The 27,261-nt window shown below is 50.3% G+C and overlaps 1 protein-coding gene across 2 annotated transcripts; it reads left to right on the top strand.

The window, feature by feature from the left end:
• On the top strand, positions 1–26,892 carry SUPT5H (SPT5 homolog, DSIF elongation factor subunit). Of its 2 annotated transcripts, XM_022585668.2 has the most exons (30): positions 1–70; positions 342–419; positions 5,351–5,516; positions 9,173–9,238; positions 9,779–9,790; positions 10,317–10,386; positions 10,483–10,551; positions 10,661–10,726; positions 11,016–11,046; positions 11,803–11,871; positions 15,296–15,547; positions 16,744–16,833; positions 16,942–17,012; positions 18,580–18,685; positions 18,917–19,010; positions 19,099–19,235; positions 19,668–19,823; positions 19,923–20,069; positions 20,935–21,081; positions 21,168–21,293; positions 22,178–22,262; positions 22,587–22,706; positions 22,791–22,893; positions 22,977–23,104; positions 23,196–23,301; positions 23,757–23,915; positions 24,037–24,205; positions 24,321–24,524; positions 26,299–26,394; positions 26,484–26,892. In XM_022585668.2, exons 2-30 carry the CDS (start codon positions 345–347, stop codon positions 26,625–26,627), a joined length of 3,264 nt encoding a protein of 1,087 aa, XP_022441376.1. In that variant the 5' UTR covers positions 1–70; positions 342–344; the 3' UTR covers positions 26,628–26,892. The 2 variants fall into 2 exon arrangements, with proteins under 2 accessions (XP_022441376.1, XP_089758966.1); XM_089902840.1 differs by lacking the exons at positions 1–70; positions 342–419; positions 5,351–5,516; ... (1 more) ...; positions 9,779–9,790; positions 22,587–22,706 and having other exon boundaries at positions 9,908–10,386.
• The last annotated feature ends 369 nt before the right edge of the window (positions 26,893–27,261 follow it).

The following is a 27,261-nucleotide window of genomic DNA, read 5'->3' as shown; positions in this document are numbered from 1 at the left end:
GGCACGTCAGTCTCAGCCAGGCGTCGTGTGAACGGCAGCTGGTGCCGAAGGCGGAGGTGGCACCTGAACGGTGAGCGGTTGGGTTGGAGGCCGTGGTAGCAGGCCCGGGAGTCGCCGGGGGCCAAGGAGGTGTAGAGACCGGATTAGGGGACTCCGGAGGTATAGCGGATGGCGTGTGTCGGGGGGTGGTCCCATTTCGGGATCACGGTTGCCGGAACGAGGCTGCCGGAAGTGCGCTGAGGGGTTTTTCTTCTCCCCGGGAACCCGAGGGGAAACTGAGGCTCGGGGTGGGGCTCGGAACTGGGGGAAGCGCTGAGGCCGCCGTCTTTTCCTGCGAGCAGAAGATGTCGGACAGCGAAGACAGCAACTTCTCCGAGGAGGAGGACAGCGAGCGCAGCAGTGACGGCGAGGAGGCCGAGGTCTGTGGCTGGGACGCTGGGGGAGGCATTGCGCCTGGGGACAGGACCAGGGCAGAACGGCCCATGTGGGAGCTTAGCGGGGATCAGAAGGAGCTCTGGCCTCTGGGAGCTTCCAGGTTTTCGGGAGAGATAGGGAAGTAGGCAAGCCCAAGTCAAGCAGAGGCTCAGGTGCTGGAGACCCGGGATGTTCCAGGTCCAGTGAGATAACAAGTGATGTGTTTGAAGGACTTGGCATATAGTAAGAACTCACTATTAGTTTTTATATTTAGGTGTGTTCAGTCATTCCAGAAATATACTTCTAGTGTCTACTACATGCTAGACGCACTTCTTTACCCTTGGGCTACGCCAGTAAACAAAACTGATTTTTAGAATCTTTCTTTGCTCTGGTGAAGGTAAACAAACATAACTGAGAAGTAAATCATTTAGTTAGCTAGAAGGCACTCTGGAGAAAAGTAGAGTTGAGAAGGAATAGGGAGTGCTGGTTGCACTTTGAGTAGGGTGATCATGGTGAGTCTGGGAGGGTGACATTTGGAAAAAGATTTGTGAGGTGAGTGAGTAAGTCATGTCATGTGGAAGAAGGGTGTTCCAGTAATGGGGAACTGCAAGTGCAAAGTTGGGAGCATGTCTGTGGTGTTCAGAAAGTGACAGGAAGTTCAGTTTGGCTGGATCAGAGTAAGTGCAACATAGAAGTAACAGGAGCCAGATCTTGTCGAATCTTAAAGGCTGTGGTGAGGAATTTGTCCTTAACTGAGTGAGATGAAGCCATGAGAAGGTTTTGAGCAAAGGAAGCATGTGATCTAATATTTTGAAAGGATTACTTTAGCTTCAACCCAAAGGGGTCTGTTGAATGTCACTGTTTTAGGAACCAAATAAACATTTCCTGGGACATAGCTGATTTCAGATATTATTTTATTAGCTATTAGCCTGTTTTATTTATTTCTCATTTACTCGTTTGTTGAACAGGTAAATGTTTGAGCATCTATTGCTATGCTCCAGACACTTCCTAGGCGTTGGAGAGAGTGGAGCAAGGCAAATTTCTGCCTTCACAGAGTTTACACTTAGTAGGCAACAATTACAGACAAACAAAGAGATGGCAGTATGATTATAGAAACGTTAACTTATTGCTTAAGTTAGTTGCCAACACTTGTAGAAATTTCATGTAAAAATCAAGCTCTCTTGCTTTTCTGGGACAATGGGAAGAGCCAGCAATCTGAGTGACACCCACAGCAGCACTTTTCTCAAGAAGTGGCACCCCTTCTTTAAAGTTAGGAATTTTCTCCTGTTCCCGGGATATATTAATTGCCATTTGTCATCATGCAGATTTAAGAAAAGGAAAGATTTCATAAACCTGTGTTCTGGAAAATATCAGGTAGGTGAAGAGTGCCATAGGTTTCCCTTGAGCTGCCCTACTTATTTACGTTTCCTGTTTGCCCTCTGCAGGCGTTTGATTGTCAATCTTTGTTGTGTCCTTTGGGGAGTCCTCAGCTTGCCATGGTGGGAATGGGACAAGAGGGAAGATGACACGAAGGGCCTTTACTTGAAGCTGTCTCACTGAGTCCTTGGTCTCTGACTCACGGCTTCAAGACACTTTGCTTGTGGTTAAAGCCTGATGGTAATGAGACCCTCATGAGCTCTCTGTCTTGAGGTGGAGGTAGTTTTATAAGCAGATGGTTACTCCAGGGGGTGCTGAGGACGGACTGTGTAAGAGCACGTTCAAGCCCTGAGGTAACATAGAGATAGTAGTGAGAGCTATCTCCTCAGAGGATGCGGAGCCAGGTTTGGACAGAAGACTGCTGGGACTGAGCCAGGGGCATGATGACAAGGTTCCTAGAAGTCAGGCTGTGGTCCTCTTGTAGTGTGAATTGTTAAAGTAAGGGACATTGTGGGCTAGTTAGGATTCTGTATTAAGCAAATAGAATTGACCCTTGAACACGACAGATTTGAACTGCTTGGGTCCACTTATATGTGGATTTTTGTTCAATAGTAAATTGTACTGCATGATCCAAGATTGGTTGAATCCTGAGATGCAGAACCGTGGATACGGAGGAACCTTGTATTCGGAGGGCTGGCCATAAGTTATGTGTGGATTTTTGACTACACAGAGGGTTGAAGCCCTTGACCTCCATGTTATTCAAGGGTCAGCCTTATTTTTTTAAAGTCATTTTCTGTTCCCAGCCCCAGGCTGGGTGGTGTGTTAGGGACCCAGCAATGTCTGAACTAGCATGGGCCTTTCACTTAAGGAGCTAGCTCTCGGTGGTCAGGGCTGTGATGGAGGAAGCCCAGAGAGTTGTGAGCCCAGAGAATGTGCCTGACTTTCCCTGGTGGGGAGAGGGCAGGCATCACTTCCTGGGCATCACTTCCTGGAAGAGAGGGTACTTTTTTTTTTGTGGATACTTTTATTCTTTTATTAATCTTTGATATATATATGTATTTATTATTAAAATTCAAAGTTGCTATATGGAGAAATAGCTTTGTACCAATACTGTCTTTGTATGTGTTTATCAATAATGTATGAGATTGCCTCCTATGCTCCTTTTCCTTTATTCTCTTGCAGGCAGTAGATGTAGTTATCAGTTGTTTTTAAAATTTCTAGGCAGCCAAAGGACTAACTAGTATCACTTAAATAAAGAAGGCAAATTGTCCCAAAGTAGGAACAATTTACCTTCATTATGGAACATAAAGTCCTCATATGAAGGGCGAAGAATTTCATAGCTAAAAGCTTTCAACTACAGAAGATTTATGAGTAACTATGTATGTTGTTTCAAAGTGGACTCTCTATAATTAATGTCTAGGGGTTATCTTTGGTATACGATGGATTTTGATTTTTTAAATATCATTAGATAATATACAAAAGAATATATTTAATTGTATGTAAGTTATGAGAAATAATAAAAAGGAGAGGGTATTTTGATTGAAGTATGAACAAGAGGCAGAAGAGAAAGGCTTTTTATGCTGAGGACCGGCATGGATGATGGACAGTGCTATGAGAGCATGCTGCAAGTGGTTCATTGTGGCTCAAACCTAGCATTTAGGAGGGGGAGCCCAGCGAGGCGGGATGAGAGGGAGAGGCAGAGGGCACAGTGTGCACTCCCAGACCAGGCTGCTAGGGAGCTGGTTCTTTACCTGAGGGCAGTGGGGAGCCGTGGCTGTGTTTTAAGCAGGGCACCAAATGATCAGATTCATGTTTTTTTGTTTTGGTTTGGTTTTGTTTGTTTTTGTTGTTTGGCCGCATGGTGCGGCGTGTGGGATCTTAGTTCCCTGACCAGGGATTGGACCCGTTCCCCCTGCAGAAGTGTGGAGTCTTAACCACTGGACTGCCAAGGAAGTCCCCCAGATTCGTGTTTTAGGTCATAGTTTCCCAAGACTGTAGGATGTTTTCCAGGTGGGGAGTAATGAGAAGTGCTTTTAGGTGGAATAAGAATAAGACCTGAAGCCACATTGACTCATTTATTTTCTTTTTAGTTGCACACGCTGTCTTTTAATTGGGTCATGGAGAAAGTTTCACTTTAGTGCTACTGTGTCTTGAACACCTTTCTGAAATTTGCTAGTCTCTGTGTTTGGCAGGGAGAACAGGCCTTAGACTTAGCCTGCAGCAGGCAACAATATCATGTTGGGACTTAGTAACATTGTTTTGCTTTTATCTTTATGGTTACTTTCTGTTTATAACTAGCTAACCTTTAAAGAGTTTTAACTTCTGAAACATTTCAAAACAAAAAAGTTTGCCTCAGAAGTAAAAATTTTGGTGAATTTAAAGAAAATATTAGATAAATGGGTTGTACCGATGTGGACATGGCAAAAAGTCATGAAGTTAATGAGGGAAAGGTTGAAATTTGGGGAACACTGTTTTGTGTGGGTCATTGCCTTTTGTGGTTTGTATGAAAAAGAGGGATTGGAGGCCAAGAGACAAGAAAGGAAGCTGGGGCAAGGATTCAGATTTAGAGGGCAATGTTCTAGCCTAGGCTAGGGGCTGTGCAGATGGGGAAGAAGGGACGGATTGAAGAGATGAGGCTCAAAAAGCAGAAAGGTCAGGAATTTGGTGCCTGATGGGAGCTAGAGGAGGCAAGCACAGGTCTAGGGGAAGACACAGAGGCCAGTTTGGGGTGTGGTGGTTGTGAAGGGCTCAGAGGACATCTGAGGAAGGTATCCAGGAGGCTGCTGGCACAGGAGGGTCTCTAGTTCTGGGAAAAAGTAGGGGACTGGAGACCGATGGGATGTCATCTACAGAGACAGTAAGTGAGATCGTGGAAGGTAAAATGGCCAGGAAGAGAGTGCATGGAGGGAGAAGGAAAGTGGGCCCTTGGTTGAACCCTGGTGATTGAAGCCAATATTTGAGAGGTGAGCACAGTAAAGGGAGCCTGCAGAGGAGCAGGTGGAGAGGTTGGAGAAAAGCCGGGAGAGCGCGATGTGGCAGACACCAAGGAAAGAGTGTTTCCCTGCATAGAGAGTGGTCGGTGGTGTGAGAGATCTTATAGGTAAGGACCAAAGAATGTCCATAGAATAGCTGTGAGAGGCGGTCAGTGGCCTTGGCAGCAGTGTGGACTGGAAACAGATGTGGGAGTCGTCACAGAGATGTCCACCACAGCCAAGGGAGTGGATGAGATGGCCCAGGGGAGTTGTAGCATGGAGAGAGACAAGAGCCAAGGACCAAACCTAATGGAGTGATAACATTTAAAGGCTCGGTGGAGGCTAGCAAGGAGATCTAGTTTGGGGGGGGGGTCAGCTCCCAGATATTGGTTGGGTGGATGGCGGTGCTGTCACTGAGATAGGATGGCTACCAGGGAGGCCTGGCCGGGGTGGAAGGACATGTATGCAGAGCAGAGGGGGCTGTGATCGTCCAGGCAGAGCTGAGGTCAGATTTAGGGGTGGAGAGCATGGTGTCTGGATTTGGGGGTTTCAGTACACTGGTGCCCCAACCCTACCTGACCCTGCAGGTAGAGGAGGAGCGGCGGAGTGCAGCAGGTAGTGAGAAGGAGGAAGAGCCTGAGGAAGAAGAGGAGGAGGAAGAGGAGGAGGAATATGATGAGGAAGAGGAGGAGGAAGATGATGACCGGCCCCCCAAGAAACCCCGCCACGGCGGCTTCATTCTGGATGAGGCTGGTATGTGACAGGGCTGGCGAGTGCTGAGCAGAGGCTGGACTTCCACCTTCAGTTCTATTTCTCCAATGTACTTTTTAAACATTTTCTTTTGGTAAATGTCAAACACACAATCGTAGGGTAGTTTACGGAGCCCCCATCTGCCATCACGTAGCATCAGTAGTGAACAGCTCAGTGCTGCACCTGTTTTGCTTATTCCTGCTCACTCCCACCCACCACTGGATGATGTTGAAGCCAATCCCAAATACACAATTTAACCCCAAAATATTTCATATGTATTCCTATAAGATAGATCCTTTTAAAACCCGGTTACAATGCCATTACCCTCCTTTAAAAAACTACTAATCGTGAAAAGCTCAGATGACCTAGAAGTAGGCAGCTGGACAGGGTAGTGGAGGCTGACAGATGCAGGTCCCTTCTGGCCTCGCTCTGCTCTTTTCTCCACGTGGCCCTGGGCAAGTTGCTGCCTGTCTGTCTGAGCCTCTTTTCCCCCTTGTACAGGGGGACAGGCAGTTCTGCCGACTTCAGCAGGGATGTTTTGGGGATTTGGGGGACTATGCATGTAAAGCACGTCAAGCTGATGGCAGCCCAAAGTATAATGCCCAGCCTGCAGTAGGCCCTCAGAAAACAGGGTTATTATTTATGTTACATAGACCCACAATGTCTCTGCTGTTCTGTAACTGCTTTTCTGTTCAGTGCTTGTGGAGGTAGATATAACACAGATAGTTGAGGTTAAATGAGTTAATTCTCGGAAGGAAAGTTTTCTGAACATTTGGCAAGTACTTTGTAAATTTTAGCTGCTCTCGTCGTCATCATCATCACTGTTGAAATATCTGTTTTTTTCCAGTGGCTGCACATTGTTCCATTCTGTGATGTGCTTTATTGAACCAGTCTCTTGTGGGACGTTGATGTTGTTTGTAGTTTTCAGTAGTATAAGCAGCACTGCCTTGAGCATCTTCATATAACACTTAGACTCACATATGCAAGTTATTACCTAGATCAGGCATTCTTAATCTTTTTTGTACCGTGACCCCTTTTGGAGTCTGGTGAAACCTATGGAAGTGTGATTCCCTGACCCTTCTCAGAATCATGTTCTGAAATGCATTTAAAAAAATACACAGGATTCCAAAGAAAACAATTATATTGAAATACAGTATCTAAATAATAAGAGAACATTGTGATGTATGTGCTTCTTTTTTAGCACATTGAAATAACAAGATTTAGTGGAGGATCTGTTAAGAATCTAATTTTGAAGCAACACTGATTGTAATATTTTGAGATATTTATAGCGGTACTGTGCTATGAAAATATCAGATTTCATGGCTAACACTACTGTGGTTTGTTGCCATTGCGCATAGTTGACGTTGACTAAATTTTGTTGACATAATTGTTGTTGACTAAATTTTGTTGACATAATTGATGTTGACTAAATTTCACTTAGAGATTAGTGAAAATGAAGATGTAGTTTTTTCATCTAACAAACACAGACGTGGCAGATTTTTTACATGGTAAATCCCTATAAGTCAAATTGCTGGACAAATGGGATGCATATTTTTTTTTTTTTTGCGGTACGCGGGCCTCTCACTGTTGTGGCCTCTCCCGTTGTGGAGCACAGGCTCCGGACGCGCAGGCTCAGCGGCCATGGCTCACGGGCACAACCGCTCCGCGGCATGTGGGATCCTCCTGGACCGGGGCACGAACCCGTGTCCCGTGCATTGGCAGGCGGACTCTCAACCACTGCGCCACCAGGGAAGCCCGATGCATATGTTTTTAAAGCTTTTTCTTTGGCCAGTTATCAGCTCCTGAAAATGTCGCTACTTGATACTCCCACCATCCATACATGAGAATGCTTGTTTCCCACACGCAGGTAAAGAGGAGCGACTTGAAACACCACCCTTCATTTTCTTGGGACCTTCTTACCTGAGAGGAAGCCAGGGAACAGAGGGGCAGGAGATGCTCTAGGTGTTCCTCGTTCTCAGAGAGCTTCGGCCCTTTTCTGAAAGGCTGAGAGGGAGGGAGTCCTTGCTTAGAGAGAAAGTCTTAGACAGCAGATGGGCTCAGATCAAGAGAACGGATAACATGCCATGTGACAAAGATGTGGGCCACTAGGGACACCTGCTTGGTGGTGGTGGGAGTGACATTCAGCACTGCCTGTGGCGGTGCCCATTAACATCTACCACATCAGGACCCTAGATCCAGCAATTCCCTTTTAGGAGATCACCCCACAGGTACATAAGGATACAAGAACAAAGAGACTTGCTGTGATCCTGTTTGCAGTTGCAAATGTTTGGTGACCTAAATGTCCATCGATGATAAGGGCCTGGTATAATGAACTATAGGACAGATAATGAGGCGTGTGCTGCTATGGAAGAACTCCAAGCTACTAGTATTGCTTTAAAAAAGAGGGTGGGACAGAACAGTGTGTTAAAAAGTTGTGTGGAAGGGGACTTCCTTGGTGGCACAGTGGTTAAGAATCCGCCTGCCAATGCAGGGGACACGGGTTTGAGCCCCGGTCCGGGAAGATCCCACATGCCGTGGAGCAACTAAGCCCATGTGCCACAACTACTGAGCCTGCGCTCTAGAGCCCGCGAGCCACAACTACTGAGCCCGCGTGCCACAACTCCTGAAGCCTGCGTGCCTAGAGCCCGTGCTCTGCAACAAGAGAAGCCACTGCAGTAAGAAGCACGCGACCACAATGAAGAGTAGCCCCCGCTCACCACAGCTAGAGAAAGGCCGCGTGCAGCAACAAAGACCCAATGCAGCTATAAATAAATAAGTTTATAGGAAAAGAAATTGTGTGAAGGGAAAATAGTGGTGGGGGATTTATATGCGTTTCTTATATAAGGTCAGATTACCTCTAGAGTAGAAGCTGGTCACACAGTTGCATCTGAGAAAGGGGACTGATGGGTTAGAAATTGGAGGGAGACTCACTGTACACTTACATCCTCTGTACACTTTGGATTTTTTCGTTGTGTGTTGTTTCAGTTTTTAGTGTAATATTCAATACATACAAGAGTATATGTTATGTAGTGGAGAGGTTAAGTGCATGGACCCTGGAGCCAGACTGCCTCTCAGGTATCAGCTGAGAGTCTTTAGGCAAGTTAGGTGACCTCTCTGGGTCTCAGAGCCCTTACTGTAAAATTAGAACAATGGTGGTACCTCCCTTAGGGTTGCCAGGATGATTCAATGAGGAATTTGGGAAGTACTCAGAGGAGGGCAGGGCACATAGTATGCTCTCAATAAGGGTTGGCTGTTACAAATGTAAGCGAATAATAATAAAACCAACAAACCACAAACCCTATCTTTAAATAAACAAACAAATAAAAAAAACTATATACCAATTTTCCCTTCCCTTGATAGTTGGGAGGGAACTTTTCTGCTTGCTTATTTTTATCTTATTTTTAAAATGGATCTGTGGGTGGTAGGGGGAGGGATGACTTCTAGAGTCAGGTGGATCTGCACATTAGACCTGACCCTGCTGCTTGAGGCAGTTCTGAGGCTTTGGGTGAGAGCCTCACCTTTCCGAGCCTCAGTGTGCTGACCTGTGAGGTGGGGATTTGTAGTGCCTGTTGCCCAGAGGAGATGTTTCCTGGGAGCTGTTGTCATGAGGTCATCTTTTCCCTGGATGCCCCCCTGATCACCTGGCGTTCCCGTTCCAGATGTGGACGATGAGTATGAGGATGAGGACCAGTGGGAGGATGGAGCAGAGGACATCCTGGAGAAAGGTGTGTGTGGGCCCCACCTCTGGGAGACCACTGGGGGTGTGGCCGAGAGGGCCTTGAGAGCCCACCCCCACCCCCATGCCCAGAGCCACCGCAACCCACACCCTCCTCACCTTGCTTCTTTCTGTCGTTGCCAGAGAGGCCAGCTCCGCACCCTTTTCCTTTTAGGCCCATGAGTTGGGGGGATGGGGGCTGTGGGGAGAGGACTCTGGGCTCCTAGGGCCCCAGTGAATCCCTTCTGGGGGCTGTGGGGGTGGGACAGGCTCTATCCCAAGATACCCCCCACTTCCTGGGCCAGTGCCACCCCTTCCCTGTTATTTTCCGTTCTGTGCGCCTCATACATTTCGGCTTCTCCCCCCACCACCTGGTGCCTGGCCTTTACTTTTGATTTTCAACCTTCTTGTGTCCCTCCCTTCCCCTTCCCCCAACCCATTGGTTGATTTCGCTGCTATAATTTGGCTCATACTTTGTCTGCCCTCGCCCACCACCACCACCACCACCACCACCACCACCACCACCACCACCTCCTCTTCCTCCAAGTAGAAGAGATTGAAGGTAAGAACCTGAAAAGTGTGCTTCCCCGACCCTCCTCCCATATCCTGACATCTCCTCCTTCCTGCCTGTGGCACCCTCCCTCACCCCTGACCCCTCCCCGGCCCCGGGGGCTCTGACTCACGTAGGGTCCAGAGGCAGGGGGTCTGGGGCCAGGTCTCTAGCAGTTGTTGGCCTGGGAAAGCGTGTATGTGTTTATGTGTGCGTGTATGTGTGAGTGTGAGCATTGCCGGTAGCAGGGTGAAGGGGTTGGGGGGCTGGGACGGAGTTCAGGATGTGCTTAGGCAGTGGCAATGAGATGGGGAACAGCTGGATGTCCCCAACTGCTGGGCCCCATCCCCAAGGAGGACACTGAGAAGCAGGATGCTGAGTAGGCCAGAACAGGAAGATGAGGGTTAGGGGTTTCCTCAGTGAGGCATCTGCCGCCCCAGGACCCACCTCTGACCCCCTTAACCCCCACCGCTTTCTCCAGGCCCCTGCTTGCTCTTCATCTCCCCTTACTCACCCCATCTGCCCATTTTTTTTGCAGCCTCCAATATCGACAATGTTGTCTTGGATGAAGACCGTTCCGGGGCTCGCCGCCTACAAAACCTCTGGAGGTAAGCAGTGAGGGGAAAGGGAGGTTTGGGGGCAGGTCAGCCCACCCTCCTCTCCTCAACCTTCAATTCTTGTTTACTTTCCCCCTCACACCCCAGGGACCAGCGAGAAGAAGAACTGGGCGAGTATTACATGAAGAAATACGCAAAGTCATCTGTGGGAGAGACGTAAGGGTGTGGGCTGGGCTGATGGGAGGCTGGGAGCAGGTGGTTCCTTTCCGAGAAGGGTCAGGGGTCTGACAGACCCCTTCCTTCCTGACGGCCCTTCTCTCTCCAGGGTGTATGGAGGATCCGATGAGCTCTCGGATGACATCACCCAGCAGCAGCTGCTCCCGGGAGTCAAGTAAGGGGGTGGGACAGGAGGGCCGAGGTGGGAATTTTTACTGGGGTGATGTGCCCACACGGCTCACTCCCCGAAATAAATCAGGTCACAGTGTCACACAGACAGAGTGGTGGATGGTGGGAAAAGAGGGAAAGGGCAGATTGGCACTGTTCTCCTCTCTGCTTATGGATGGAAGGATGGAGAAGGGAGAGGGTGTGGAGGGAGAGGAAGAAGGATGGGTGTGGTGATTTGTATGTTTCATGATGAGGAGACAGTTTCACTAAAAGGCTTCCTTTTCCTCTCCTGTCAGGGATCCCAATCTGTGGACTGTCAAATGTAAGGTATGTGCTCTGGCCTCATGGCTTGGGGGAGGCAGGGGAAAGGGAGAGGCGGCCTCGTTGGGGGGAACTCTCCTTCTGTCTTTCCGGGGTCTCCTTGATCTGTCACTCTCTTCCTTCTGTCTGCCTCTACATCCGTCTCTCTCCCCCCACCCTCCTCCTCCCCTCCCCTCTCCCTCCCTCACTCAGTGTCTCCTCCCTGTTTTTCTTGCTGTCCATTACTCTTGCTCTGTAATCTCTCCATCTCTCTTGCTCCTCCCTCTCTCCTACTTTATCTTTTTTTTGGCCTTTATCTTTTTTTTGGCCACGCCACGTGGCTTGCAGGATCTTAGTTCCTCAACCAGGGATTGAACCCAGGCCCCTGGCAGTGAGAGTGCCAAGTCCAACCGCTGGACCGCCAGGGAATTCCCACTGTCTTACTTTATCTTTTTTGCTTGATGATTCTTTCTTTCTTTTTTTCATTGAGGTATAATTGGCTTACAACATTATGTAAATTTCAGGTGCACAACATAGTGATTCACAGTATTTTAAAGCTACTCCATTTATAGTTATTAGAAAATACTGGCTATGTCCCCTGTGTTGTACGATATGTCCTTAAAGCTTTATTTTATTTTATACATAGTAGTTTGTTCCTCTTAATCCCCTACCCTTATCTTGCCCTCCCCCGACTCTGTCTTTCTTGCTGCTGTCTCCTGCCCCCTTTTCTATGTCCTGTTCTCCATCTTGTCATTTCTCTTGAGTCTGCCTTTCTTCTTCCAGATTGGGGAGGAACGGGCCACAGCCATTTCCTTGATGCGCAAGTTCATTGCCTACCAGTTCACAGACACGGTAAGTCGGGTAGGCAAGCAGCTTGTGGATGAGAGACAGGTAAAGCCCAGAGTGAGGGACAGTACAAGTTCAGGGGTACCAGATACCCCTTGTGCTGAGCAGCACTGCCTGGTAGGTGAGCTGCTTCAGCTAGAAAATGACCATTTTCTGGATCAAAGTGTTCTTCATGCCTTACAGAGGTACTGTCTTCATTCTCTCTGCATTTCTGGCAGGATTCCCCAGCCTCTGCACCCCTCTGGAAGTCAGCCATCTAGCTCCCTGAGCCTTTTCTGCCTGAGAATGAGTTCTGCCTGTTCACCAACCCTGGTGGGCAGCTGTCACCCTCTTACTGTTTGGTCGCGAGTCCCACCATAGGGCAGTGTGGCTAAGTGCATCACAGAACAGGCCTTTGGGGAGGAGAATTCCTTCCTTCTCTCTTTCACTCAGTTATCAAAATCCACTGAGCCCCTCCTCTGGGCTGGTCCCGGCATTGGGAGATGCTGAGGATACAGCCGTGACCATGCCAGAGCTGGTCCCTGCCCCTTAAGGGCTCATTCACACACAACACACAAAACATGAAGTAATGCCGGCTGCGTGCAAGGCAGCAGATGCCGCATTAAGGGCACAGATTTTTCTTTAGACTCCTTGGTTTTGAATCCTGCCCCTGCTGCTTCCTCACTGTGTGACCTCTATCAAGCCGCTTCCCTTCGTTGTGCCCCTTGCTTGCCCCTCAGCATCGTTAGGATTAAGTATATTTGAATATGTCCAATCCTTAGCCGGGACTTGTTCTGCAGCTTGTGTTCAGTAAATGTAATTGTTATCATAGGCGTAATTGTTAGTTTTGGAACCAGGACGTGCTGGTTGGTAACTTTCTCACTGAATATGATTTGTGTTAGGCTGAGTGCATAGCTTTTACCTGCCAAAACAGTGGGTGTGTGTCAGTGGGACCAAGTGGACAGTTGCAGGATTTGCAAATCATGATGTTGAATGTGCTCAAACTTCTACCCTATGCCCTGGGCAAGATTCTAGTGACCCCATTTGAGATGGGACTGAAGTGGTACATGTATATCATGAAAGCCAAAATCTCTCCATACGCAAGTCCCATTTTTCAGAAGTAATTACTGTTGGTTTGTGTGTCTTTCCAGACTGTCTTCTCTGCATATTGAAAAATAGGTATTTAAAAAAAAATGGTATTATATACGTATCATTCTGCAGAGAGCCTTTTGTCAATACCATAGTCATCTTTCCATGACAGTAAACATAAGGTGGTTTCCATTTTTCACTATCACAGTGAATATGGAAACAAACTAGGTGCTTTTTAAAAAATTGAAATATAATTCACGTACTGTATGAAAACATGTTGCTGGATTTGGTCTTCTCCTATTTCATTACAGATTTTTGCATCTATGTTTATAAGGGATGTTGGTCTGTAGTTTTCTTAGGATGTCTTTGTCTGGTTTTGGTATCAGGGTAATAATGGATTCATAGGATTAATTGGGAATGTTCCCCCCTTTTCTAGTTTTTGGAAGAATTTGTGAAGGAGTGGTATTAATTTTTTAGATGTTTGGTAGATTTCACCAGTGAAGCCATCTAATCCTGGGCTTTGGGTGTGTGTGTGTGTGTCTGTGAGTGTGTGTGTGTGTTTGTATGTTTTTTGCTTATTAATTCAATATTTTTACCTCTTATAGGTCTATTCACATTTTCTATTTCTTTTTGAGTCAGTTGTAGTAATTTATGTCTTTCTACAAAACATTCATTTCCTTTAGGTTATCTAATTTATTGTCATGCAGTTATTCATAGCATGCCTTAAAATTCTGTAAGTTTGGTTGGTAGTAATGTCCTTTCTTTCATTCCTGATTTTGGTAATTTGAGTTTTTTCTTTTTTTTCTTGGTCAGTCTGGCTAACGGTTTGTCAAATTTGTTGATCTTTTCAAAGAACCAACTTTTGGTTTTGATGGTCTTCTCTATTGTTTTTCTAACCTCTATTTTACTTATTTCCACTCTGATCTTTATTATTTCTTCCTTCTGCTTGCTTTGGGATTAATTTCCTCTTTCTCTTCTAGTTTCTTAAGGTGGAAGGTTAGGTTATTGATTTGAAAAAAAATTTGTTTTAAATTGGTGTTTACAGCTGTAAATTTACCTCTAAGCACGGCTTTCTCTGCATCCCATAAATTTAGTATGTTGTGTTTTTGTTTTCATCATCTCAGAATATTTTAAAATTTCCCTTACGATTTCTTCTTTGACCCACTGGTTACTTAGAAGTGTGTTCCGCATATTTGTGAACCTTGTAAATTTCCTTTGATTTCTGACTTCATTCTGTGTGGTTGAAGAATATATTATACTTGATATGATTTCAATCCTTTTACATTTGAGACTTGTGTTGTGGCCTAACATATGGTTTATCCTGGAGAGTGTTCAGTGTGCCCCTGAGAATTCCACTGCTGTTTGACAGACTGTTCTAGCTATAGATGTCTGTTAGGTCTTGTTGGTTTGTAGAGTTGCTCAAGTGTTCTGTTTTCTTGTTGATCTTCTGTCTAATTGTTCTACCCATTGTCGAAGGTGGGGTATTGTAGTCGCCAGTTATTATTGGTGAATTACCAATTTCTCTCTTCATTACTGTTGGTTTTTGCTTCCTATATTTTGAGGCTCTGTTGTTAGGTTCATATACATTTATAATTCTTATATCTTCTTCATGGATTGAACTTTTTATCATTATTAAATGTCCTCTGTCTCTGGTAACAATTTTTGTCTTTAAGTCTGTGCTGCTGTTAGTATAGTCACTCCAGCTCTCTTTGGTTCTAGTTGCTTTTTCCACAGAACGTATGTTGGATATCTTTCTGTGTCACTACATATAGATCCATCTCATTGTTTTTTTAAGTACTACGTTGTATTTCATGGTACAGGCAGACCTCGGAGATGCTGGTTCCAGACCCTCACAATAAAGTGAATATCATAGTAAAGCAAGTCACATGAATTTTTTTGTTCCCCACTGCATGCAACAGTTATGTTTACACTATACTGTATTCTATTAAGTGTGTCATAGCATTATGTCTAAAAAAACCAGTGTACATACCTTAACTAAAAAGTAATTGCTGTTGGGAAAATGGCACCGATAGACTTGCTCCCTGCAGGGCTGTCACAAACCTTCAGTTGTAAAAAACACAATAGCTACAAAGTGCTATAAAGCCAAAGAGCAGTAAAACGAGTTATGTCTGTATGGTTATTCCATAACTTAACAAGTCCCTCTTTGGGGGCATTTAAAAATTTCCAGTTTTGTTTGTTTTCTATGCTAAATGGCTCTGCAGTGAATGTCCCTGTGTGGGGGTCATTGCACAAACATGTTTCTGTGGGATAAATTCCTAGAAGAGAGACTGCTGAGGTGGCGGTCATTACTGGTACCAGCAGTCGTGTCTCACTGTCTCTTTTCACTGGCTCGGCCCTCCAGCCCCTGCAGATTAAGTCGGTAGTGGCACCAGAGCATGTGAAGGGCTACATCTACGTGGAGGCCTACAAGCAGACCCATGTGAAGCAGGCCATCGAGGGCGTGGGCAACCTGCGGCTTGGCTACTGGAACCAGCAGATGGTGCCCATCAAGGAGATGACAGATGTGCTCAAAGTGGTGAAGGAGGTGGCCAACCTGAAACCAAAATCCTGGGTCCGCCTCAAGCGGGGCATCTATAAGGACGACATTGCTCAGGTGTCTGGGGCTGGGCTGGGCTGGGGTGGCCGAGGAGGCCAGGGCTCTCTGTTCTGTCCTCCCCTCCTTTCTCTTTGTCCTTTCCAGCCCCCTGACTAGTGCAGAGAGCAGAACCCCACACGGATCAGGTGAAGCAGAGTCTGGACTTTGTTGTGAGCACACAGGAAACGGATGACCATCTTCTGTGCATGTTCTATGCGTGTTGAGTAAAGATCTGAAGGTGGTGAGGGAGTGAGCCACGCGGAGTTCTCGGGGAAGGGGTGTGGCAGAAGGCAGCCCATGAGCTAGGACCGTCACTGGCCGAAGCAGAGTGAATGAGGGTGAGAGTGGCAGGAGATGAGTTCAGGAAGGCAACGGGGGCCTGTGACTCATCCTAGAGCTTTGGCTTTTACTGGAGTCAGATGGGAGGGTTCTAAGGGATACAGTGTGGCTTGGATTTTGATAGGATTACGCTGCTGACTGCATTGGGACTAGACCACTGGTTCTCAAGCAGGGGTACCCCCAGGGGACCTTGCACAATGAATGGAGACATTTCTGGTTGTTTCGCCTGGGGAGGGAGTTGAGTCTGATATCTAGGGGCTAGAAGCCAGGGGTGCTGCTAACATCCGTCAAGGCGCAGGACGGCCGCCACAACAAAGGCTTACCCAGATGAGAAACCCTGCAATAGACTGGATGGGCCACGGGAGCAGGGAGACCAGTGAGGAGACTGCTGCCACAGCCTAGGTGGCAGGTGATGGTAGGACAGGACTGAGGCTGCAGTAGTAGAGGAGAGGGGAGAGGTCAGAATTTTTGAAGGCAGAGCTGACTGGTTTGCTACCAGGTTGGATATGGGTATAAGAGAAAAAAAGGAGTGAAGAATGCCTCCCACGTTGTGTGCCTGAGAAGAAGGAAGGATGGAGAGGGACAAGATGGGGAGAGGAGTGGGTTTGGGGCAATCAGGAGGTTAGTTGCAGTTATGCTGGGTGTGCGGGACCTTCTAGACATCCAGGTGGAGATGTCAAGATGGCAGTGGATACTCAGTTTCAGAATGGAGGGAAGACAGGCTAGAGAGTGAATTTGGGGGACTTGTCAGCAGTTTCATTTCTTCCCCATCACCCTCTGTCCCTTGCCCTTCCTGGCATCTCCTTTCCCTTTCTGTGTCCGGGGTCAGGAGGGGAGGGCTGGGCCCCTGCTGACCACCTGTCTGGCCTTCTCAGGTGGATTACGTGGAGCCCAGCCAAAACACCATCTCCCTAAAGATGATCCCGCGCATCGACTACGACCGCATCAAGGCCCGAATGAGCTTGGTATCGTGGGGATGTGCTGCCAGTGGGGAGAGGGGGTGCTTGATACCCCTGCTGGTGGCCAAGCCCTCGTCCCTCACCCTTCCTACTCATGCCCCTTTTCCTACACAGAAAGACTGGTTTGCCAAAAGGAAGAAGTTTAAGCGGCCTCCACAGAGGCTATTTGATGCAGAAAAGATCAGGTGAGTGTCCAGGCCGGGTGCCCAGAGCTGTGGTGTAGGATATGCCTTTGCAGGTTCCCCCGCAGGGCTGGGCTCCCGGAGCCATCTGTAGTTTGTGAGTGGTTAGCTTGGCAGTAGAGCCTTAGCCATGTTATTTAACATCCTTGTGCCTTGGTTTCCTCTGCTGGAAAGATTATAATAGTAACCCCCACTTCCTAGGATTGTATTGAGGCTCAAATGATTTAATATGTGTGTGTACCCAGAACAACACTTGACACCTAGTAAGTGTGATTAATGGTATCACATATTGAAATGAGATTTATCAACACATCAGGCTTTATAAAGTCTCTTACCCTCATTTCCTGATGCCTGGACACCTCAGTTGTGGGTACAGAGCCCCTTCCACTCAGGGTGTCTCCCTCCCCCTCCCCACTGGATAGAGCATTGGAGCAGCCCAGGGTTTCCAGTGTTCCAGGGCTGCTGGGGGCTCCAGCGGGAGGGCAGGAGAGGAGGAGTTGGAGAAACAAGAGCCAGTGACACTTTTCCTCTGGTCCTGTTCCGAAAAAAACACATCATGAGCAGCCAGTTTTTCATTCTGTTAAAGGCTGGACTGTAGAATGAGCCTTTTGATTTGCCAGCCTGGGCTAATACCTCCAGGCCAGGCCAGATTAATACTTCACATGCCTGAATTGGACTCATTTACACCAGTGGTCTCCACCCGTCTGGACATCCCCCGCTGAGCACAAATTAGAGTGACCCTTCCCTGCCCCCCGGTAGCCGGTCTGACGCAGTGCCCAGACATGCGCAGCTGAGCAGTCTTGCCTCTTGCCAAGTGTAGCATGTGAATGAGAAGATGATTGAGCATTCGGCAGGAGGAGCTCAGCCTGCTCCCCAGCGCTCCGTTTTTGAGAGCGGGGCAGGCTTTCCCTCCCCACTCTAGAAGCATGGGCAGGAACTAAGGTCCCCCTGTCCCACATGCAGGGCCATTAGAGTTAAGCACAGGCTTGGGAGTCCCGCCCCCCTGCATTTGAATCTTGACTCTCAGACTCAAGGGCTCGGCCGTGTTGGCCATGTGGTGTGCCCTCCCTGAGCCTCGTTCTCTCATTTCCCTGGAAACTAGGCTCATATTACTGATGTCATGGGCTTTGGGGAGGAGTCGGTGAGGTCATATGTGTCTGTGAGTGTTAACTGTTAGCAGTGTCTGATACTTTGTCTAGCTAGTACTCACCGAGTGCCTGCTGTGTGCCAGGCCCTGTTATAGGGGAAATAGTGAATAAAAGATGCTAAGTCCTCCCCTTCTGGAGCTGCCATTCTAGTTAGGAAGATGGGTCAAACTTGCTGTAGTGGAAAATAAAGCAGGGACGGGGGGCAGCAGGGTGCAAGAAGGTGGGTGCTGTGCGCCCTTCCGTTGAGGCGGGGCCTTTGGGCTTTGTGAGAGGTCACCCTCGCCAAGGGGTGTGTGTTTTGGGAGGGGATGGCTCAGGCATCCTGTGTCCTTTTCCCCCTTTGCCAGCAGAGGAGACTGAGGTACAGCAAGATTCTCCTCTTAACCTCCACTTCCAATGTTCTCTCCCCCACAAACTCCCAGGTCCCTGGGGGGTGATGTTGCCTCTGATGGTGACTTCCTCATCTTCGAGGGGAACCGTTACAGCCGGAAGGGCTTTCTGTTCAAGAGCTTTGCCATGTCTGCTGTGGTGAGGGTCCCAGAGGGGCTCGTGCTAATGGCGGTGGGAAGCGGGGAGGCCAAGCTTTCTCCCTCCTGCAGTCCAGGCCCCAGAGCAGTGGGTTATCTGGGCTTGTCTTGGATCCTCAAGTTAGGAGCATCCCCAGGGGATTAATCTCACCATCTCTCCAGTCCGCTCAGCTGGGCTGTGACGCTGACTTTCATCCACTTCCTTCTCTTCCTCTTGTCTCTTGGGGCTCAGATCACGGAGGGTGTGAAGCCCACACTCTCTGAGCTGGAGAAATTTGAGGACCAGCCAGAGGGCATTGACCTCGAGGTGGTGACTGAAAGCACAGGTATTTGGTCCTGGTCAGTAACCCAGGCCAAGGAGGGGGCGGCCCATGGTGAGCAGCCCTCAAGTTAGCCCTGTGCCTCCCCCCACAGGGAAGGAGCGGGAACACAACTTCCAACCTGGGGACAATGTGGAGGTGTGTGAGGGTGAGCTCATCAACCTGCAGGGCAAGATCCTCAGCGTGGATGGCAACAAGATCACCATAATGCCCAAGCACGAGGACCTCAAGGTGGGTACCATGCTGCCCGTATGTACGTGGTGGGTTGAGGGCATGACGAAACCATGGAGTAATCTTGAAGTCACTGGTTTTAGTTTGCTTAGGGGTGGTTGTGTCTGAGGCTTGTCTAGGCCCAGCATGGTGTGTCTGGGGTGAGGCTGTCTCCAGGTGGGTCTGAGGAGGTGTCTAGTCTGGTGTCATATGTCTTGGGGACAGGCTGTCTCTGTGCGGGGTAAAGGGTTGTCCAGGCTGATGTCCTGAGTCTCCGGGGCAGGCTGAGGTTGGTCCAGGTGGCCTGGGGTAGTCTGTGGTTGGGGGTGTGAGCCTGGAGTGGGTTTTGGCCAGGGTCTTTCTGAGACTACGAGTGGAATCTGAAGATGGGGAGACAGATGGGTTGTGGTGACTTCCCCTGACTTGCTTGTTGTCCTCACACCCGATCCCTAGGACATGCTGGAGTTCCCGGCCCAGGAACTTCGGAAGTACTTCAAGATGGGGGACCACGTGAAGGTGATTGCCGGCCGGTTCGAGGGCGACACAGGCCTCATTGTGCGGGTGGAGGAGAACTTCGTCATCCTCTTCTCTGACCTCACCATGCACGAGGTAGCTAGTGGAGGGCTGGGAGTGGGGTGAATGTGCCAGGAGGAGACCGAGGCCGATGAGCCACGTGGACCCTGCTTCACCCTTTCCCGTCTCCCACAGCTGAAGGTGCTCCCCCGGGACCTGCAGCTCTGCTCGGAGACGGCATCAGGTGTGGATGTCGGGGGCCAGCATGAATGGGGGGAGCTGGTGCAGCTGGATCCCCAGACCGTGGGTGTCATCGTGCGACTGGAGCGGGAGACCTTCCAGGTGTGTGTGCTGCACGCAGAGGCAGGCTTACTCTAGGGGCTTCCTTTCCCTCCAGCTCCTCATCCTGGGAGGTGGCCGCGCATGGTGGCTAAGATCCCAGACTGCTCAGGGTTGCAGACCTGGCTCTGTCACCCATGGCCAGCTGTGTGATATCAGGCAAGTGCGTGTCATTTACCCTCTCTGTGCCTCAGTATCACACCCTGTAAAAAGAAGATAGCAGCAGCATATACTTCGTTAGTTGTGACTGAATCCGTGACATCAGATACGTACCCAGGCATTCGGTGCTTTCTCAAGGGCTGGGTGCTGCTGGTGCCTTCCTCCCCTTCACCGTGCATGTGGGAGCCACAGAGCGTAAATGCTTAGGACCCTGGGCTCTGGATTCACATCTCAGCTCTGTTGCTCTCTGCTGTATGACCCTGGGCTAGTAACTTGCCCTCTCTGGGCCTGAGATTTCCCCTCTATAAAATGGGAATTGTGACAGCATCCATCTCAGAGGGAAATTTTGAGGCCTCAGTGAAATCTTGTGTGAAGGATTTAGCATGGGTCTGGCACAGAGTGATGGGTAGACATTAGCTATTATGTTAACATCTGTTCCTCTGCTCATCTCTCAGGTCCCTGATGCTCAGTTGGAATGGAGGCTCCTCCCAGAGGGTGTTTTGGAATATGACTGGGGACATTTTCGGTTGACCCAGTGCCTGGGGGGTGGTTCCCTGACATTACCTGCCCCAGAGTCAGGGAGTCTAGACGTCCTGCAGAGCTTGGGACAGTCTCCTACAGGAATAATCATCCCACTGTAGGGAAGCCCTGCTCCACATCACCCCTTTCTACTCTCATCCCCTCAGTATCCCCTCCCCTCCCTCCGTAGGTGCTGAACATGTATGGGAAGGTGGTGACTGTCAGGCACCAGGCTGTGACCCGGAAGAAGGACAACCGCTTTGCCGTGGCCCTGGACTCAGAACAGAACAACATCCATGTGAAAGACATTGTCAAGGTCATTGATGGCCCCCACTCAGTGAGTATAAGCTCCTGCCCATCTGTCACATCTGAAAGAGTTGGGGTGGGGCATGGCCACGAGAGTGACTGTCCTTCCCCATCCAGGGCCGGGAGGGCGAGATTCGCCATCTCTTCCGCAGCTTCGCCTTCCTGCATTGCAAGAAACTGGTAGAGAACGGGGGCATGTTTGTCTGCAAGACCCGCCATCTGGTGCTGGCAGGGGGCTCGAAGGTGAGACAGGCATGGTGGCACCCTGTCTGTTGACCACCTGACTCGGCTCTCTGACCTACCCTGGCCCCAGGAGTGACAAGAATGGGCTTGTGGAGGATTAGGAGGGCAAGTGTCAGTGTCAGGTCCTTGGCAAAGTATGGAAAAAAAGGGTTATTGGGATACTGAGCTATTTACCAAATAATTTGTTCATTCAGTTTTATTGTGCACCTGTTAGGTGCTTGACACTGGGGGTACGGCAGTGAACAAGACAGAAAAATCTCTGCCTTTCTAGTGCTGCTGCTCTGGAGATGAACAGATAAATAAATACATGCGTAATACAACTGGGGCTGATGGCAAGCACTATGAAGAAAAATAAAACGGGATAAGGAGACAGAGAATGATGGGCGCTGCTGCAGGTGGCATTTGAGCAGAGACCTGAAGGAAGGGTCAGAGAGCCACCTGAATGTCTCAGGGGAAAGCAGAGTTCCTGAGGTGGAATTTGTAGGGAAGTTGCACAGAACCAGGTATCAGAAAGGAAATCAAACCTGGGATCTGGGGAGCTGGGACCAGGAGATGGTTTTCTCAGGCCCTGCAGGTGGAATGCTGAATTCCCATGGCTTGCAGTTTCTGTGTCACTGGGGGTTTAAATTCCTGACTACCACATTTTAGTCTCACTCCTTGCCCAAGAGAGGCCTGGGCCTCTTGATTGACAGGCCCACAATGGCATAGGGGTGACTGTTTTCCCAAAGGGAAATTGAGGCATTGTGACCAGAAGGAGGGAGGCATGGCTGCTGGGCAGGTTCAATTAGGAACTGTTCCCAAATGGCAGCAGGCAGTGTGGTGTGGGGGCTGGGAGCCTGTCATCCAGGCCCTGCCTTCCTGTTCACTTCTTGCCCTTTCCCCAGCCGCGAGATGTGACCAACTTCACAGTAGGTGGCTTTGCCCCTATGAGCCCCCGGATCAGCAGCCCCATGCACCCCAGTGCTGGAGGTGAGGGGAATTTGGGGTGGGGATATGTCTGGGGGGTGGAAGAGAGAGGCTGTTCAGCCCACACTCACTGAGTGTCTGCTCTGGGCTGGCCCGACCATGATGGGGGCTCACAGCCCAGGGGAGACCCGACCCCTACCACAGTGCAGCCCAGGGTGGCTAGGGCTGTGATGGGAAAGCCCAGGGCTCTGGTGGTGGGCCCCCAGAGAAGCCTCCTAACCCAAGGGTGGAGGGAGTCAGGTGAAGAGGGGGCTGGAGGGTACCCTGACTGTGGGCACAGCACATGAGAGGATGGCCCCAGGGACTGGTGACAGTCTTCTTCCCCAGGTCAGCGTGGTGGCTTTGGCAGCCCGGGTGGCGGCAGTGGCGGCATGAGCAGGGGCCGGGGGCGGAGAGACAACGAGCTTATTGGCCAGACTGTGCGCATCTCCCAGGGGCCTTACAAAGGTGACCTGCAAGACTGTGTGGAGGCCTGGGGAGGGGCACGGTGAAGGAGAGCCCACCCAGCCTGACCTCCTGCCTCCCCACCAGGCTACATTGGCGTGGTAAAAGATGCCACGGAGTCCACAGCCCGCGTGGAGCTGCACTCCACCTGCCAGACCATCTCAGTGGACCGTCAGCGCCTCACCACGGTGTACGGGCCAGGTCAGGGCTGGGAGGGAGGTTGTTGGGTGGTGCAAGGGCCCTACTCACCCCACTTGTTCTCTGTGTCTACAGGGGCTCACGGCGCCCGGGCGGCATGACTTCGACCTATGGGCGGACACCCATGTATGGCTCCCAGACGCCCATGTACGGCTCTGGCTCCCGCACACCCATGTACGGCTCTCAGACGCCTCTCCAGGATGGTGAGCACTCCCACGGGACGGGGATGAGGGGCAATGTGGGGGGATCTGGAGCCAGGACAGAACTGATGGACACATATCTCTCCCATTCCAGGTAGTCGCACCCCGCATTATGGCTCTCAGACGCCCCTGCATGATGGCAGCCGCACTCCTGCCCAGAGTGGGGCCTGGGACCCCAACAATCCTAACACACCGTCACGGTGAGGGCCAGGAGCTTGGGGGCTGGGGCAGGGCTTCCTGAGCCACTGGGTGTGTGTGCCCATGTGCGTGAATGGTTCTGCTGTGTTTCTGTGTGATGGACGGGTCTGTGTGGTCCACCCTGTGTCCTCTGCTCTCAGCCCCAGGCTGGTTATGTGAAGGGGTAGGCAAGGCTGGGGCTGGGGGCAAAGTAATCTCTCCAGCTCCCATCGTAGTAGCATGCTGTGGTCAAGACCTGGGCTTGGAGACAAATTGTGTGATCTTGGTCATGTGACTTTGGGCAACCTCATCTCTATTTCCCAAGTCTCCTCACCTGTGAAATGGAGGCCTCTGGATGGGGTTGTTTGTGAGGATGAAGTTGCCTTGGTTTTGCCTGGTGTTCAGCGCTGTTCTGGAAGCATTTGCTATATCATTGCGATCACCATAGTCATTCTCAACAGACGTCTCTCCCCAACAGGGCTGAGGAAGAATATGAGTACGCATTCGATGATGAGCCTACACCATCCCCACAGGCCTATGGGGGCACCCCCAATCCCCAAACACCTGGCTACCCAGACCCCTCGTCCCCGCAGGTCAACCCACAATACAACCCGCAGACGCCAGGGACGCCAGCCATGTGAGTCCCCTGGGACTAGGCCTTATCACCCGCTGTCCAAACCCTCCCCACTGCCACCACCTCCTTCTCTCCCCTTCTAATGCCCCCAGCTAATGCCCCACACCTCTCCTTATCTCTGCAGGTACAACACAGACCAGTTCTCCCCCTATGCAGCCCCCTCCCCGCAAGGCTCCTACCAGCCCAGCCCCAGCCCCCAGAGCTACCACCAGGTGGCGCCAAGCCCAGCAGGCTACCAGAACACCCACTCCCCAGCCAGCTACCACCCCACCCCCTCGCCCATGGCCTATCAGGTACTGCTCACTTGGCATGCCCTTGAGGGTGGTGGGCTAGGATGGACCTTGGGCCTATAGGGACAACCAGGCCAAATAACCTGTTCCCAATGACCCCATCCCTTTCTCCCTACAGGCCAGCCCCAGCCCAAGCCCTGTTGGCTATAGTCCGATGACACCTGGAGCTCCCTCCCCTGGTGGCTACAACCCACACACACCGGGCTCAGGCATTGAGCAGAACTCCAGCGACTGGGTGACCACGGACATCCAGGTGAAGGTGCGGGACACCTACCTGGATACACAAGTGGTGGGGCAGACAGGCGTCATCCGCAGTGTCACGGTAAGCGCCCAGGCTGGTGGGTGGGCGGGCATCCTTTCCTTTGGGGTCCCCAGTCTCTCTGGTTACTGTTTTCTGTTTTCTTTTTAACTGTCTATCCCCATTTTCCAGTACTCATTTATAGCTGGAAAAATAGATGTGGAAAGGTTTGGCATGTAAGCTCTACAGGCCAGGGACTTCTACCTTTTGTGCTCATGGCTGGGCCCCCAACGGCCTGGGACAGTGACTGGCACCCAGGAGTGTGGTTACTTTTTGACATACTCTTCTAAGATCAGTTCAGTAACATGGACTAGGTGCTCCTCTGTGCCAGGCTTCGGCTTAGCGCCAGGCACCCACACCCCCCGGGCGTTCCCAGCTCCAGCTTTGCTGGCCTCTCTCCATTCTTCTCAGTCACTGAATTCTCTGCAGCCTCAGGGCCTTTGCTTATTATTTTCCTCTGTCTAGAACTCTCTTCCTGCCATTCTTTGTCTAGTTAACTCCTACTCATCCTTCAAGAAAGCACTTGGGCTGTCTCAGATCTGTCTCTTATGGGTCCATGTAATTCTTTTTCATGTTATCTACCTGTTTAAAAGCTTAAAGTTTACCCTGGTGTGGTTCTTTGATTACCAAGCCTATATTTTCTTCCCAAGTAGCCCCAGTTCCTAGATGAGGGACTGACACCTTGTTGGCCCCTCAGTAAATATTAATTGAATTAATTAAACACCAGAGAAGAAGACAGCTCCAGGCCCTACCCTCACAGATTTCACATTCCAGTGGGGGAGACAGACACGTCTCCAGACAGTGACAGCCCAAGTGGCCAGAGCTGGGATATAGGAAGCCCAGAGGGCAAGGGGAGCTATGTGAACCCAGGGAGGCACCTTATCCAACTTTGGAAGGGATCAGGGATGGCTTCCGGGAGAAGGTGACATCTGCACTGAGACCTGAAGAATGAACAGGAGTAAGCCGAGAGAAATGGCTGGGGGAGGGGTTGAGTGTGTTCTAGATAGAGTGCACGTGCAAAGGCCTGGAGGTGAGGGAAAGCCTGGCACATTTGGGGGGTTGAAGTCTCTTCATTGTGGCTGGAACTAAAGATTCAAGGGGGAAGGTGAGTGATGAGGCCAGAGGAGTGGCTGGAGCTGGTCACATGCCAGCCTGGGGAACTTGGATTGTGTCCTGAGGGCACTGGTAGGTGGTGGAGGAATCTAAGCAGGGGAGTGGTGGGATCAGATCCGTGGTTTGGAATCAATTCACTATGTTGCTCTGTCATAGTTGGATCAGGGCCTGGGAGCCCAGAGGGAGGTCAGGCTGTACTATAGGGCTGTGGGGAGGAGAGGAAAGAGGGAGGTGGGAGAGACCCCTCAGGAGGCTGAATGGACAGGCCTCAGAGCTGGAGGTTGTTGGTGAAGTTGCTGACTAAGACGAGGTCTAGAGCTCTGGCTGGTGCCGGGGACCATGAGGCCATCCTTGAGACGGAGACCCAGGATGAGAAGCGAGTGTGGGGAAGAAACTGAGGCCAGTTTGGGACACGATGAGTCAAGAGCTTGAGAAACAGTCTCCCTTTTGGCCTAAGTTAGCTTCATGCTGGAGCTTCCCTTGCTGATCTTATCACCCTGCCCCCATACACCACAGACCCCAGGCCTTGGAACCAGGCCCAGCCTTCACCTTTCCTGCCCCTGTGTCACTTTGGGAAAGTGACTTCTTAGAATAAGCCCTGATCCTATGTCCCTTGAGAGGGGGGGGGCGGTATCAGTCCTGTGTTGGGAGCAGGCCAGGCTGACCAGGCTGTCCCCACCCCCAGGGGGGCATGTGCTCCGTATACCTGAAGGACAGCGAGAAGGTTGTCAGCATCTCCAGTGAGCACCTGGAGCCCATCACCCCGACCAAGAACAACAAGGTAAGGGAGGACAAAGGGATGTGGGGGCATTGGGCTGCTGCCAAGGACCGTGACCCCATGTGTCGTGTCGTCCCCGCCCCCCCCCCCAGGTGAAGGTGATCCTGGGTGAGGATCGGGAAGCCACAGGTGTCCTGCTGAGCATTGATGGCGAGGATGGCATAGTCCGCATGGACCTTGATGAACAGCTCAAGATCCTCAACCTCCGCTTCCTGGGGAAGCTCCTGGAGGCCTGAGGCAGGCAGGGTGGACTTTGGCAGATGAATCTGGTAGATGGAGAGTGTCCCTCCTTCCTTTCCTGGCCCTTGGCTCTGACACAGGATCTGGGCCCTGGAGCAGGGCTAGCCGGGTTGATCAGGATTTCTTTTATTTTCCTTTCTGGGTTCCTGTCTCCCTCCCTGATATTCATGGGAATCAGAGTAGAGTCGACAGGGACAGTCCCCACCTTCCCCAGCTTTCTTTTGTGTTACGGTCTTTCAATAAAAAGCTGTTTGGTCAAAAGTCGTGTGTGTGTGTGTGTGTGTGTGTGTGTGTGTGTGTGTTCTGGTTTGTAAGTGGGGTCATTTGCAGACCCCACTTACTTCCACGCTGTGTGGTCTTAGGCAAATAACAGTCCTACAAAAGCCTGTTTCCCCATCTAGAAAATGATACTCCCTACCCCAGAGGGCTGTTGAATGTTTAAGACATTGGAAAGAGATTATTAGAACAGAGCCTGCCATGTGATTGACAGAGTTACATCTTACTCATGCTCGAGTCAAGTGAAAATAAGTGAGTGTCCCTCAGGAAGCCTAAATTGCTCCTTTGGCGCAGGTTACAGCATTTGATAGTTTTTTCTCTTGAGCCCACACAGCAGTGACACCAGAACTGCTG

This window comes from Delphinapterus leucas, chromosome 20, assembly GCF_059928025.1.
Source record: "Delphinapterus leucas isolate spDelLeu-1000000601 "Yukka" chromosome 20, BTC_Dleu_Yukka2, whole genome shotgun sequence".
Classification (NCBI taxonomy): domain Eukaryota; kingdom Metazoa; phylum Chordata; class Mammalia; order Artiodactyla; family Monodontidae; genus Delphinapterus; species Delphinapterus leucas.
Note: the sequence above shows the minus strand (reverse complement) of the source record. Positions and strands in the feature narration are given on the sequence as shown.